At 31.7% G+C, this 17,218-nt stretch overlaps 1 protein-coding gene across 5 annotated transcripts in view; it reads left to right on the forward strand.

The window, feature by feature from the left end:
- LOC124360830 (pleckstrin homology domain-containing family G member 5) overlaps positions 1-10,079 on the forward strand; it is a 346,877-nt gene extending 336,798 nt beyond the window's left edge. For all 5 annotated transcript variants that reach the window (XM_046814769.1, XM_046814770.1, XM_046814768.1 and 2 more), the window contains 2 exons: positions 3,131-3,210; positions 5,094-10,079. In XM_046814769.1, the coding sequence (XP_046670725.1) occupies positions 3,131-3,210; positions 5,094-5,103 (90 nt within the window). In that variant the 3' untranslated portion in view covers positions 5,104-10,079. The remainder of the gene's footprint in view (positions 1-3,130; positions 3,211-5,093) is intronic.
- Positions 10,080-17,218: the final 7,139 nt, after the last annotated feature.

Consider the following 17,218-nt stretch of genomic DNA (forward strand, 5'->3'; position numbering starts at 1 on the left):
TTGAAATGAAATATGCCTTTATTTAAGAGGTGGATTTAGGGCTATTTAGCCCTCTCTACCTCTCAAACTCACACAATATACAGATATGTATGTATATATATATATATATATATATATATATATATATATATATATATACACATATATATGTACATTGAATGACCTTTTTAGCAGAAGTAAGTGTGATCGACCTGGAAAGCGAATGGCGAAATCTTGCGACTACCAGTTCCCTTCCTAGTCCACTCTGTTATTGAATACCCTCTCCGGGTAAACTTTACGTGTGGTAATGGATAAGTTGATGGTCCATTAAACAGAGCAATGCGAGTAATTGTAGTAGCTGACCCGTATGCATGACGTTAATTAATAACTTCCGATATCTAGGAATATAAAGCCTATTTTTATACAAGGTGCAAACAAGTTGTGATTAATCCCCAGAAGGGTTCTCTTCTGACAGGTTTATACTTTCTAGTTGATCCTACTACTGGTCACAGCAAAAACCGATGTGTAACTTAAATCTGGGCAATCATATAGATGTCCAGAAGCGGCATATCACTAACCGCAAATATGTATATATTGGGGTGGAAGGGTTGATTGATAGGTCTAGTCTACTGGGGGAGATGACTGTTGGAGTTCATGGGGTTCTCTTAGTATCAAATGTACTTAGTCTTATACTTAGTCTATAGTCTAGACATAAGGGCATGCCATCCTTTCTGCTTTGACTGGAGAGGCTGGTTCAGAACTGGATCACCTTCTTTCTATGAGACATGAATGAGATTGATATACCCTAAATTCTTTTTCGTGGATCTTGACATAAGGTGGCCCTTACCTTCAACCTTACCATCCAGAATATCTTATCACTCCGGAAGCAGCACAAAGGTCATTTTAGGACTATGCGAAATTTGTAAGCTTCTTGTCCTAAGAGAACAAAAAATCTGTGATACGAGTAAATGTTTAAATTGTCTGTTCTCTAAAAATTTTCAACTTCGCAAGAAATGCCAGTGTAGGAAGCCGGTTGAAATCCAAATAGCCATGTTTGGATCTTGCTTTTAACTATATGCTTGATAGGTTGACTGTCATTTTATGCTCTGTTACATTTAGAAATTTTATTGAGGGTCTTACAATATCCAACTAAATAACCTTATGGAATAGTTTTTTCCATAAAAGGAATGGTCTTGCTCATTCAAGCTACAGCCACACTTGAAGTTGCTTGATTTGGTTATTTCACTGATTTGGCAGTAACGGTAGTGTTCACTAGACTACAACATTGCCAGTAGTCCATCCATCTATTTCCCAAAGATGGGAGACAGAGTTGGATTATATGGGAACATTTTGTGGGTACCAGCCTTCTATACCATTCATCTCCTGTAAAGGACATATGATTATCCTTTTTCCATCTTTTCCCGTGTCGTTTTTATGATATTGGTAGTGAAATATTATTGTTTGAAGTCGCAAAAATAACGTCACGTCTAATGCAGCATACAGCCAAACTTAGAAAATGTAAATGAATAAATTATAATTATATTATATATAAATATAGTAAATAATTAAATTATAGTATATATATAATATAATTATATATTATATAAATATTACATTATAAATTGTGAATAATTCGAATCCTTTTCCCATTTCCTTAAAACCCTTGAACATGTAAATTCTGCATAACTCCAAATATTGAATAATTCAAAATCTTTTGGTTCCTTGAGCTGCAAATTATCCAAGTTCCACTGTATTTGTTTTCATTGAACCAAAAGTTTAATTAATATACCATTTTTATGTGATTCTAATATTCCAGAATATACCCTTTTGGGAGTTTTGTATTACTTTCTTCTGAGAATTTGAAGGGTATTTCCCATTGCAGCCTATTGCTTGCGTTGCTGTGTAATCAATTCATCGTCATATAACTACCACATATCGTTGGTTAGTGAAAGTAAAATAAAAACTGTAAACTAAATGGACGTGCGTCAAAATCGCTGTGTTAAAAGTTTAACCTCGATCTGCATTAAACAGAACTTCGAATATGGAAATATCCGGATGGAACTGAAGTGGGTTACACACCAACCCCATTGATTGACGCCTGACAGTTTGTTGAGTGACATTTCCTCTATATGCCACGAACACGTGTATTGGTAAATGATGGCAAGCAAATGAAATCTATTCCTCAAATAAACACACTATTTAAATCTCAATATTAATATTGTGAATTTGAAAGTTAGTATCTGCAGATATTTGTTCTTCTATTACTCTACAATCACTAAATACGCCGTGTTTACATTTTTAATGAAATTAGATTAGTAAATGTGTTAAATATAAGCCTATCTTTTCAAAAACTACTATTAGACTCACCCCTCTAGAATTTAAATGTTTCACTAGAGGATCGGACACGTTCATAAATACAAGATATGCAGAAATCTTTCTTTGCATTCAGAGTCTCAAAAATTAGTTTAAAACCTATCCATTAATTATTTTTGTGCACATAGTATAATTAGACAAGAGGGACGAACGGTGCACAGGAAACAAGGCTAAGAAAGCAAGGACATACACTGTATTATAACAGGTTTACAAAAGGTTCTGCACACTTTTAAGGACAAAAGCGTAGTGCAAACGAACAAACGAGGATAATTCTCTAAAAGGTCACTCCTGTCCTGAATTGTGATTTTAAACACTATCAAGGTGTGAGATTGTTTGTGCTTTTATCGTTAAAAACTACCATATCAAATTTTGTTGAAATTTCGAATGAAATTAATTAAGTTTAATATGGATATTTAAGTTTAAAAAGTACTGTAGGGTGCCGTCATAATACTGTACATCAGATGCTCAGTAAGAATATACCTTGGATTGCGAAACGTGGTTTTTGCGCTGTCATTAAATTGTACATGCCATTATTATTTTTATACAGAATTTGGGTGTTGTGCTCTTTTGATACTGCAGAGAATTTCACGGGAATCAGCTAGTGATAAATAAATTAAATATTACGATCACTTCAGTACCATCCCCACTAGAACTGGTTTAAATAATGCTGTTTTATTGATTGTCAGAACTCTTATTTACATATTTTTATTACACTTGTTTTATTAATTTTGTAACAACTAGTGATTGATAAGAGTTGAAATCATCTGTATTGTTTCAGACTCCAGGTTCCAGCTCGTTAGCGAGCTCCAGGAGTCAGTTGGCAGAGATAATTTTAAATGATCCCACGTTAGAAACTTCGTGAGTATGAGTATTTCATGTATTGCACTTAATGTCAATTTTACTTAGTGTCCATAAGTCTATATATTTTTACATAAATCTAATTATTTATATTTTATAGTTTGAAATTTTACTAACGTTTATAATTTTGCCCAAAAAGACTTTCCAATAGATATTCACTTTCCATCACAAGTACCTCAAGAGTCGAATGTTCATTTCCAATGTCGATCGGTGGCATGGAGGTGCATTAGTGATATCGGTTTTTGGATAAAATAATTTTACAGAACATTTTGGATAGAGCCCGTTAAGGTAGCGATTGCTAAATACAACAAATATTTTTGTCATTCCATGAGAAGTGTTTTTCATTGGATGCAGAATTTCTGGCATCCTGTAATCATTTGCGAAGAAGAACAGTTCCATAAATATAAACTTTATGCAATATTTGTATGAGAAATAACTGATTAGAGTGACAAGTTCTTTGCTATTAAAAACGTAATTGTCTTCAACTATATTTAGTTACAAAAATATAATTTTCTTGAAGAAAATATGATTTTTATGGATATTTGGCATTGTTCAATGATACAATACCATCAATACACTACGTTTCGAGATCTGCAATCTGATGTCTTCATCAGACAATTGTTTTAAAGAAAAAAATATAAAGATGAAATATGAAACAATGATTTTGGCTCGATTCAAAATTCACCATTCCTTTAAAATATAACTAAATTCTTTTTGACCCAAACTTTTATACATACTGTATATTAATATTTAATTTTATTTTAATTTTAACTATGCAAATTTTGTATTAAGTTTTGCTCAGCTGATAATTGATTTCAATTGTTGATTCACACCTGACAATGGAATCTATGATGTCAAAAGGCCTCGTGTGAAAATATAAAAATTATTGGATAACTGTGGGTTTTCTTTTATAAAATAATAGAAAATTGGGTTTTCCAGGAAGAAGAGCTCCTACTTCAATGAAAACTCGAAAGGATAAGAAAATACAAAGTATTTCGTAAATTTCAACATTTAAAAGAAACGTCCGCCATTTTTTAAACGGATTGAGATAGATTAATTCTGTTTCCGCGAATGATTTCCTTTAAACGGGATCTTTAAAATGATATATTACGTTAATTGCCCTAAGCTTACATTTAAAAATTTTTGGATACGATCACTCAGCTCTTAATAATTTTAGAATGGTATGTACATAGAATTTGATACGCCAAACCATTCTCCCCTTATGCATAATGTAGGGGTGGTCTGGCTCACCCGGTATATTTTAAATAGTACAGGGCGTTCCAGAACTCTCTACGACATAAAATTATATAGTTACATTATTTAAATTTTAGTTAGAAAATTTAATATTACAAATTCAACTTGATTTATATTCAAGCTGAATATTATATATTTATATTATTATATTTCTATATATATATATTCAAGTATATAATGCGCTTTTGAAATTCCAGAACTAACAAACAATATCCGCTGTCATTTTGTGGCTACACTGTGGGCCACAAAAAACAGCTGTATTAATTTTAGCAGTTCTAATCAGCTGATTAACATTACATTGTTAAAGTGGACTCATAATATCCTCACCTTTTTGCAGCATTTAGGTTTATTTTGATTATTACATAAGAAAATTAAAATGTTTAAATTAGGTATATACCAAATTTAAACTTATTACAAAAAGCCATTCTCAAATTACAAATTGTTAAATGAAAAAAAACAAAAAAACTAAATAGCAGCTATTGGGGTTTTCAAAAGCTGTAATCGATATTTTGGTTTGTATTTGTTCCAGGAATAATACCTGAAAATATTGGTACAGAGTTCTGGGACACCCTGTCTATACTAAGTTTCTGATTATCGTGTATCAATAATATACGCTTGTTCTGTTTCAGGGACGTATGAGGATCGTGAGGAGTTTTTACCCTACAACGTCAACGATAACTTATTAATAGTAAAATAAGCCATGTAAATACTGTAATCACTTTGCTATGAAATAATTGTATTTTTACCAAAGGTGGTTGTGGTAAAAGGGTCTAATCTTATCTTTTTATGTACTATGGTATATCGTAGAATCGCATATTTTTTCACTCTATCGTCGTCATTGTCTATTGTAAAGTTTGGTGCAAGGACACATTGAAGTTCCGTATTTTTAATAGAGAAAGTAATAAACAAATTAAAATAGGCGCAATATTTGTAAAAATCACAGAAATTAATGTGTCAATTGTAAAATTGCTCTACTCTAAAATTAATGATAAAATAAATATTTAATAACACTTTAAATATATTAATTTTTTTATGTAAAATATTCTTTAAAATATTCATTTTAAAATTTATGTTTACGTTGAAATAGTTTTTTTAATGATTTAAATGTGTCTATTTCATTTTTTATTGAAAATATGCATGAAATGCCATAACTATGTTCATGATCTAGTTTTTGATCTTACAGTTCGATATAAAAGCAATAATAAAAAAATATATTGTGAATTAAATACCAATGAATAAACATTTAATATATTTCGAGTAAATTGTATAAATGTGATTAAAAACCATTCAAAAATAAGAAATTAACATTAAATTATACATATCTGTAACGCACAAAAATGTAATGTTGTTCAGGTCAAAGTTCATGTTGCGATCACAATCATCTGATGCATGAAAATGTTTATTGCTTTCTCTGTATTTTATCTTGCCAGTCTATAAGACTTCCTTTCCCGCCAGCTGTCCGACATCCTATGTAAATATCATTCTACCTGCTCTTGGTTACATATACCTGTCTTATATTGTAACTTTGTTTTTGTACAGATTTTCTCCCAGAAAGCGTAGAATTCTACTTGTGGTGAACTACCGTAGCTTTAACGAATGCATGAAACGCTTATATACATAGTTGTGGACCAACCCCGCCGCGGTAGGCTCTACGTTTGGTAGCCATGCCCTAATGTTGAACTTTAGGTCAAAATAATTTTTAAAAGGACATATTTAACATATCTAATCCGTTCCGATCAACATTTCAGTAGTTTTTTTGGATTTATTGAGGTTTTTAAATACTAAAGCGACAGTCCTATAACTTACAAATGTTTTGTTAGTAATGTTCAGTTGCCTGTGTTTGTAAAAATACACAACTTATATTTTTTTATTTATGAAGGTGGTGCATTAGGTCTTTTTCTTTGTGGATGTTTTTGAAGATTTAAAATTCAAAGCCCTAAAAAATGACTTCCATTAATACTCGAAAAGTAGACAAAAATCTTTTATATCACTAGACAGCACCTTAAAGCAGAGAACTAAGGCAATTTTGTGATAAAACAAATAAAAACCGCTGGAGATTAAAATTTGAATTTTTATAATATGTACTCATAGTTTCAGAGAGTGATTTTTTAACTTAAGAAAATTATAATTTTAAAATAAATGTAACTTAAAAAATTGACGTGTTTAGTAATTTTTATAAATTGAACTAAATCTGTTATGGAACTGTTTTTTAGCCTGAGCAAAAGGTAACCCAAAAGTCATGCTTTAAACTCCTATCATTGGTAAAATAACTTTCTGCCTTTAGGAATGTTTCTTAAAGGGCTATGATCAAAAATAAAAATCCAACCGGAAACCGTTGCACCACCATAACAAAGTATAATAAGATCTAACATTTTCTTAGGAACAACAGGTTTGGTTTTTGATGAAACTAATTCAAGATATCGTTAGCTGTTCTTATATATTTATGATCTAAACTTGTACTTATTTGCTACCTTTAAGGAAAAATATTACTTTCTGGAATTAAAGTATGTATAACTTACTCGATGGATATTTTACACTTTTAAAATACAAGCATACTTACACTAACTTCTTTTAGTTAAATTAAGATATAAGTGTGATATTTTAATATTTCCATGAAAACATGCAGACTCTTTTTATGCTGATTCCTATAAATAAAAAGGCCTAATTAGATTATAATCATTTGGACCAATAAGAATAATTTTTCACTAATAATTGTTGTATCATACTTAATAGGTATTTTGCTACTGAAGTAAGTATAGTGTGGTGTCATGCAGGCTGTACATTGTCGCGTTACAGAAGGTTTTATATAAAGCAATAAAATGTGTAGCGTAGCTCAGTGATTAGTGTAAAACGTTGACCACACTTTACTGGCCAGTGTCTACTATACGTTTTTATTACTCTTCGAACACTAGACCCTACACTGAACTGTCCACTCAACCCAGACCACCGTGTAGGACATTGTTTTTGTTTTGGATGGCTTTTAATAGATACATTTTTATTGTGCACTTTCAAACAGTATCAAATCCACGTATTAAGAAATTTTCATATTAAAATAATGTTTCGGAATGATCAAGTGATGTGTATTATAAATTTAAATTAATTAGAAGATTTTTCACTGCATTAAAAAGTGGGGAAATTTCCAAAAGAAACTCGACTGAAGTAGTTGATATATTGATCTGTTAGAAGAAAACTAAAAAATTACGAAAAAGTCTAATTAAGGGGTTCAATTTTGTTTCAACAAATAGAACCTGTAATAATTTTTAAAATTGAAATGAACATAATTAGAGTTCAAAGTACGCAATTTGTCACAAATCTCTAAAGTAGCATATTGAGCCAGGTTTATATGGGAACAAGTGATTTAATACACTCGTATAATTGGCCAATTTGCGAGACGCTACGAAATATTTGAGCAATTCAAACATGATAAGGCTTCACCTTATAACATTGTCGATCTTTTAATATTTTTCAGTTTATATTATATTAACCCTTTGAGTGCCAAGAGCCCATGACATCGGCCCGCAGGCTTTTCGAATATTAATTATTCTATTACAAAATTTTGATATATTACATTGTACTTAGTCTCGTGTTATGCATAATAAGTCAAATATACATATATTATCTATCTTCATTTTATTTGTTACAGCTGGTAAAAGCTACTTGCCAAATATGAGAGACAAACTTTATGCGAGTGCAAGTTGTCAGAAAAGTCATACTAAGTATTAGAGGTGCTTACTTTTTTTAAACCTGTTCCTAATTACGTAGGGAACTATAGTAAATTTTCATACAAATGTATGAAGATAAAAAAAATTACAATTGTTCTTAGTCAACATGTAAAAATATTAAAAATAAAAATCTCTTTTGTATAATATTTTATTTTTAAAACATTCAACAGATTTATCATCCGAATACATATTATAAGTCCTATCCTATTTTCTCCCAACACAATAAAAATAAATCTTCTCGTTATGTTTATTTTTGAAAAAGTTGTAAATTGTTTTGCGAAACACAACACAAATACCAAACATACAAAAATCAAGACTCAGTTATATAAATACTTACTTTTTGGAAGTTTTGTATGTTTGTTCCTATGTAAATGAGGAACAATTAAAAGATGCATAAAAATAAATTAAGATCATAAAATTAAAATTTTTGTAATTCAAAGTTTAAAGAATTAAACATATAATATTTGTTTAATTACTATTTTATTTTAAAAATTGTAAAAAGTTTTAACATTCAAAAACTTATTACAACTTATAGCCTACTTTAACCCCTACATAATAAAAGAAAAAACATCTCATTACGTTTAGTTTTAAAAAGCTATAATTATTAAGTTTGAACATTTCGCAAACACCAATAGAGTGCTTGACACCGAGAGAGGTTACCTGTCATAAATGCTTGGCACTCAAATGGTCAATATACCGTATTATGCAAAAAATAAAGGCGTGAGGTCGAGAGTCACGGGTTCTATTCCCGGGAGGTCACAAAGATTTTGCAAAAGGTATGAACCGTTTTCGATTGAAACGTTTAGTACAATAAATTTAACTGCAACTGGCTTAGAAAAGTTCTAAAAAAGTAAAAATTTAAAAATAAAAAATTCCCGCCATACTAATCAAATGAAATATTACCATACGTTAAGGTTGGCATAAAACAACAAAAAACACATAAAATTAACACTTGCTGAATGTTATCAGTGAAATAAATCTTTAATAATTATAACATACAAAATTAATGTTAATTGTATTGTATATGGCTATTTATTCAGTCCCATAGTTAATTTCATGGACACGATCATGCCACCTGTAACTACTATAATACTTCATATGTAGTCATTTATATGTATCAAATCATAATAGTTATCAATAGCAGTGTAGTCTCTTGCATTGTATTACATTTTAGCCCGATATCCATAATATATTTAATGCTACTCAATTCACAATATAATGTGGTTTCGTATAATTGTGTGAACACTGATATCGAAAATCGATTTACTAAAATTTACATGTTTAAATGACTCCGTTCTGATATGCGCATAATTTCCACATTCCAGAACAAATGAGTGTTTGATTTTGTCCGCTTTGTGTTTTTCTTTTCAATTCCTTTCGATGTAATGTGTTCTGTAAATAATGTGTTTAACGTTTGCGAGTTGAGGTAAACCTTTTGGAAAAGAAATGTGACTGTCCCTGCGTTACTTTCCCCTTTAATAAACATTTACCTTGTAAGCCATTACACTTTTACCCCCACTACTCACTCTATGTGTGCGTAGGAATAGAATTTCAATGTGGCGGTGACAGCGCGGTTTTCCAAAAGTTTACCTCAGCTGATTAACAATGAATAATTTAAAGGGGGACAACGTCTTATGAGATATACATACATGTATATACATCATTAGCCTACTTAATAAGTAAATAGGAAAAGCCACTGTTGTAAATAGTCAGATTTTCTTTAGCGCAAATATGTAATAAAATCTTACTATATTTTATAACTCGATACGATAATGTTTGCACAGTAATGTCATTGTACAAATGTGTATTTACTCGATGTTATAGGACTTACCCATGGCTTTGTTTGTACATTTGAAAGGAAAAATAGATCAATAAATTTGCCTTTAAAAAGTTGATTGTCTCTGCGTATTCAATACCACTAATGCAAATGTTATGAGATATAAAAAAGTAAACCTACATAACTCATTCACCGAGTGTTGAGAGTGAAGCACCGCCCACCACTGCCGTGACGTCATGTGGCCTACAGCAACGTCAACTCTCTGGGGCGCCAATGGACAAAAAGCAAGATGCAAGTGGCTGTTTGTGAACTTGGCGTGCCAATATTATAGAAACTCACACGACCACGTGGTCATTTCTATTAAAGGAGTTTCTCCCCAGTTGGTCACTAGCAATGTTCACTATCGACTAGTTTCCATTATCGATTAGTCAATCGTTAGTCGAAACAAATAATCGACTATTCAACTAATATTGGTCGAAACTAGTGGGACTTCACAATTTGAAAGGCATGAACGTTGTCCTCATATTCTTTTAGGTTCATATAAGTAGTCATAAAATAATATTTAATTCCACATTGTTATTTCTTTAGTTTTTAGCTTAATTTATAAATGTTTTACGCATTTTTAATTGTTAATAGCAGTTACGATAAATTAGTCTGGTCATATGAATATTGCATTAATAAGGGCAGGGGCAAAATGATATAATAACTATACGGTATATATTAGAATTTAATTTGCAGCTAAATTAAATTTTATTTTAAACTATTAGAAATACAAATCTAAATTTTTCATAACCTGAAATAAATGTATTAATCGGAATAGCTACTAATAAATTTATATATAATTAATGCGAACAATAGTTGATTAGTGCAATCACTAACAAGTGACATGTGAAGGTGAAGAATAAACAATAATTTAGAAGGAAACAAGTCTCAACTTGCTCATGTTGGGTGCCAACACAACATCACATTGAAACATCTGCAGTCACTGCACCAGTCGCATTGTATTCGAACAAAGAATAGTCGTTAAGTTAGTAATATTTCTCTTCCAATATTTCTCGAATTAATATATAACTTTGATTAGTTGGCTAAACAACAAGCAACATAAATTCACAAATTCTTTGATTAGTTGGCATAATTTCTATTCAACTACCCACATCACTCGTCACAAGCGCTGAAACTCACGCCCAACACTCGATGAATATATTATGTACCGTGATACTTTAGATAATATATCGTCGCAGCAAATAATAACTTTTGTATACAATGAGTCTAATAGCAGGATTATATTATGATTTTAAATTCGATGGACAACCCACGAACCATTAAAATATCATTCGTTAGTCCAGTTTGCAAACGTTTTAATACACATTCTAAGGTCAGGTGTTCACTTTAGGTAAAAGAAATCATTAATTAAATCTCTCCCATCCCACTTACAGACCGAGAGATTCCATGACGTATCCTAGATTCGCGGAGGGGAACCGCGGCTGACACGGAGGGGGAGCGGCGGCGGAGGGGAGTCAGCTCGCAGACTGAGCTCGCGACTTCCCCCTCCACTCCACATGACCAGTAGGCTAATTATAATAATTGATATTGATACTAGAGTTGGGTAGATCTGCTTTTGTATTAAATTCTGTATTACAAAACATATTTGATGAATTTTTAATTTTTAATGAGATTTTTATTTTAAAAATAATAAAATAATAATAACTAAGTGTTCCTCAAAACAATTACGGGAAAATTACTTCCCTTAGGCGCCTCTTATATTTTACTATTGTTTTGAAATTTTTTGTTCTTAAAGTAAAAGCACCCTTAAAATGGATACAGAAAGATGGAACTTGTGTAAAGTTGAATACAGAAATCAAGTAGTTTTAAATTATGATATCGCAATAAATTTTCTTGTTGGAAAAGTAAACTGTGGCAAAAAGAGCAAATATTTAAATTTAGAAACATATTTAACCACCACCTCGAGAAGCTTACTCAAAAATGCCAAAAGCGTAATAGAACTGTGTTTGAAACCAATAAACCTTTCACTATTCAAATATTGTATGTCTTGTTCTCATTACCTTTAATTTTCTAGTTATGAGTTAACTCCACTCCAGACCGCATTGCCTAGTAGGCTACTGTTAATTCTCTACTGAGAGATTCCATATGTTTCTCGGCCTGTATCATGATTTGTGTCAGACTCATTTTCCAATCGTGAATAACCTTATCAACGATTAAGTACTTAAAGAATTGATAACATTTTAGGGACAATTTTATAAGACTGTGAGTCTATACTGTTTCTTGCGCAATTAAACTAAACTGTACATTCTGCAGCGTTCGTTACACATAACTTGGGCATTAAACAATCGTTTAATCTTGCTATACCTACGTCTTTTTCTTTTCTGTCTAAAATAATCAAATCGTGTTTAAGTATTGGTGGAAGCCGTAGTGGCCTATTGTGTTATAAAGATTATCTTACATACACTTTTGCATTCGGACCTAAGCTTACCACAGTAATAATATTAATTATTAGAATAGCTTGAGATTGTAGGCTACAGTTCTAGTAGTAAACACAACTGTAACTATACAGTATTTTAATATACAAACTTCTAGAAATTAACGAAAAATTTGGATTAAGATGAAATAAATTATCTTTTATAGACTGATTTAGGTTGTTGAAGGCTTCACAATATTCTACTTTATAACAGCACTTATGTGCTATCGTCTCATGTGTTATTGAAAGCAATATATTTAACCCTTGAGTATAATTTAAGTAAGAGATCAATAAATTTAAATTAATAAACCAAAACGTAACTGATTTACAATAAAAAATATTTTAATCCATGTATCATATGTGTGTTTCAACATCGCCTTTTACCTGAATATGAAATTTAGTTCAGGCTAAAATATGATTCATTTCAAAGAGGTAAGTCACGTGATCTTTGTACATCACAGATATTGGTATTCCACCCCGTGCCCCCTCTCCAACTCTCTCCCTCAACCGGCAAACGTCAAACCCTCAGAACCGCAGCAGAGGACTAAATTCCTCTATCTATAGCTCAAGCGGCACTGGATCTATGTGTGTCACTTGCAGTTGCTATGTAGTTACATTTATAACTATTGCGTTTGCAGGATAGTTAGTAGTTTTAAGACTTTCAGTACTGCAAAGCAATTAATTGTTATGATATAAAATTCCAAACTAAAATGTATCACCAATATGACTTTAAAGTGATATATATATATATATATATATATATATATATATATATATGAATTCTACCGTACTTCTAAATGTGCCAGAAGTGGCATTTAAAATTATTTATATTATCTCGGTTATGGAATTTCTTAAACCGCTGTACAACAACTGTCTAGCTACACTGCAGAGGTACGCCATACCACGTATCGCGTAAAACGCTTCACTGCAGTTGCATGCGAAATTTGAAATATATATTATTCTGAAAATGTCCTGCGGACAGATAGACAGACAGATAATCATAGAGAAAAAACCTTTTTATATCCTCCGGCAGGCAAAACATAAATTGTCTCAGCGACCTCTGCTAAAATCCACGTAGGTCATTCACCTTCATAGAACCCATTTTAGTCTATTAGAAATGGAGTTTCATGCAAAAGTCTAGAGGTGAGATTTTTCTTGAGATATCTTACCACATGATGCATTCACATTTTTGTTAATTAAGGTTTCGTAACTCATTTTTGAAATAATGAACATTTTGGTGGGAGTGAGTGAGGGAGATAATACAACGCAAGAGTACGCTGATATAAGACACTGTCACCGACATTTTAACATTGACTTTCCACTCTTATATGACTATTTTCTAGTTTCCATCACGGTTACCCCTAAGACCAATGTTAAAATATTCGTCGCCGCTCAGCCAAATCTTATTGGATGACATGAAACATTATTGAACTTATTGTTGCCTATATAGAAATGAAACTTCATATAAACTCGATCAAAGTTTTTAGGTCACTTCCTTTTCGAGATATCGTGTGGAGAGACAAACAGAAATTAAATTTTTCTAGCCATCGAGTAACAGGCTTCGCTAACGCTCAGGCAAAAATACACGTTATTGAGAATCAATCATAATTGGTTTATTCGAAGAGCAGTGCCTACTAGATAATATTTTCACTCAATTAGTCTACCACAGCAACCCAGATCTTTTAGCTTTCGCAAAAAAAACTACGTTTTTTGTAAAACTGTAAAAAAATGCATTGTAACCGAGATAAGTATATAAAATAAATTACTTGTAATCTTATTGTTACTTAGGTCATCTAATGTCATGTGCTATATTTTACGTGGCCATACCCAATGTTTTTACCACAGTGAAAAATTAATTTAGGCCGGTTTCAAAAGGACCACAGCTCGTCTAAAGTTACTTCTGTAATCTGACATCGCGTATTTGTGGCTGGCGGATTGTAGTTGTGACAGGACACACACGCAAAGCGCCCATTCATATTATATTGTGTCAGTGCTTTCACTTAGCGAATTTCCAGCAACAATGCCTCAACAATCTCCTGCAGGACAGGGTAAAGTGTAATATTTTAAAAATTGTGACGTACTATAATTGGGCATTGTATGCCTGCTCTACGATTGATTGTAAAATATTTCTGGATACTTTCAGAGGAATTAATTGTTAATTTATAGTAAACAATTCTATTGAAAAAATAAATGCTTATATTAACTTCCTCTACCAACATTTATCCATAATAAGCAAAATATTGCGTTTGACCTAGAGGAAGTACCCTTGCTCTGTAGTTTCTGTAGTTATCCCCTAACTACAGTTAAAAGCCTGAAGCAGATACATGGACAATTAATAGATCTTGCTGAATTATATCATCCAAACTATTTTATATCCTTAAAATCAACGTTTCTTTTTGTTGTTCCAGAACATTTTAGGAGAAGTTTTACAATGCTCTAAATCCTTGCAGTTGAAAATCTTGATATTTTTAATATGTTCCACATTTTACTCAATATGTGAATTAATAAAAAACCCTAGTACAGGTCGACAGATTTCATGTGGAACGATGCGCAGTAGCCTACTGCAGTGGTCATGTGCAGTGGGGGGGAGGGAAGTCGCGAGTTCAGTCTGTGAGGTGGTTCCCCTCCGCCACCGCTCACCCCTCCTTGCCAGCCGCGGTTCCCCTCTCGCGCATTTAGGAGACTAAATGGAATCTCTCAGCTTGTAAATTGTTACTTAGTATGTTCAGTTTATAACGCTGAGGTCTACAGTAAACGATCTAGCAGCCAGTTTTGAGTTGCATGTAATGAAATAACTATAGCTTCATCCCATGTTAAAACTAAAACAATGCTATTTTAGCTCATTGAATTAAGAAATATGTTTCATGTTAAAGATAAGATGGACTAAAAAAATCCGAACGCCTTTCTATTTATCTTGTAAAGCATTTATTTTTTAGTGTTGAAACGATAAAGTTTGAATTATTTATTTTAATCTAAATATTTGACAATCTGAATAAACGTGTGGACACATAATGATTTTATCTTTAAAACGATATATATCTAAAGTTATACAATATCTTCATTTGATTGAGATATTTGTCTTGAATTCTACAATTCAAAACAAACTTCAAATATGTTTTATACATTTAACATTGCTCTTATGGCGCTACAATCAAAATGGTAGCTAGCATAGCATGCCGTTAATGTTGAGGCACTTCAGTTTACATGTTTGTTATGATTCAAATTCAAATGCATTTTTGTACAACTGCTTATAACAAAGATAAACAATTTAGGATCTTAAATTTATTTCAGAATAAAAGAATCTAATTAGGACAATAAGTTTCAAGCATAAGTGTGTTATCCTAAAAACTCTCCCACAAAGGAAAAGCGTCCTCCGTGTAAGTGCTCTCTCAATTTTCCTTTGGATTAAAATTTGTCGTGGATCCACGTTATGAAATCTAGAAGCCTCTAAAACACCAGGCACCGACATTTAGAGACATATCTGCAGCTAAAGTCGATTGATTCCTGGCTCATGCGTGTCACAACGATCTGGTATGAATCTGAACATATATTAAAATTACAGTTGTTATAGTTATCCACCTGAGGAAGTGGTCAAATTGCAGATCTCGAAACGTGGTGTTACTGAATTCTTGTATCACTTATCAGTGAACAATATGTACGGAAATATGCAGTTTCCTCAATTTCACTATATTTCCACTTCTCTGTAGGGTTATGTAGACACAGTTTAAATGTCTTATAATGCCTTTTATTTGGATGTCTTTAGTAATAATAAAGTGGACTTAAAATACATGATACTTTAATACGGTAGTTTAATATCAGGATATTTTAATAAAGAAACCGTCCGTTTCAACATAAGTGACGAAAGATCAATTCTTTTTAAGGAAATATTTTAGGTGAAATTTCCGAGATCTCCTTGACCTTTTTTGCTTGGAAACACAAGTAGCTCAGTAATTATCCATCTATTTAGGAGTATTTATTATATTATTATAGTTTCTTTTAACTATGTTATTTACAAGTTTCAATTTTTACAGTCAGCCACTAACAAGATATGTTATATTAATTTATGTGTGTAAATATGTTCTAACAAAACATGCTATATCTGAAGTGTACCTCGTAGAAAACTGTTTGGCAAAACACCCGGATGTAAGAAGATTGTAAAGAACCACCTGTGAAATAATTCAGGTGGCGTTGACACATGCATAGCCGATTCACAGCGAGCTCTTCAAATTTGAGTCTAAATGAAGGGAGCCCAGTCCATCATTGTAGGTCACGTGTTAGTTCAGATAATGTTAAGAATGTTCTGTATTACCTGTAGAAGGATGGAGCAACCTGGAATATTTGCTCTCTTATTACAAGAAAATGCTCTTCCAACCTCACAATGAAATATCAGTGTTGCAATATCCCTCGATGTAATAAATCTTAGTAAGGAATGCTTTATATATTCGTTATTAAGGAAAATGGAACAGTAATTGAATAATACGTTGGTATTAATAATTTAATATATTGGTTATTACTAAATTTTACTAATTATTGTTCGTAAATTTATATTTTCATTCAGCAATATGCGATAGTTTTTCGGAATATATTTATAATTGTGAAGAAAGGTAGTTTGAGATAGAGGAAAATATTAAATATCAGTGCTAAGAAAATGGAAACTCCTTGACTTATAATTGCCATAATAGTATTATTTGTGTTTTCTCACAAAAAGAATTTATGTTAAAAAATTTAACCAACATATGGTGAGGCACTGTATAAAAACGCAGTTTGGTAAAAGTACTT

This window comes from Homalodisca vitripennis, chromosome 4 (genome assembly GCF_021130785.1).
Source record: "Homalodisca vitripennis isolate AUS2020 chromosome 4, UT_GWSS_2.1, whole genome shotgun sequence".
Taxonomy (NCBI): domain Eukaryota; kingdom Metazoa; phylum Arthropoda; class Insecta; order Hemiptera; family Cicadellidae; genus Homalodisca; species Homalodisca vitripennis.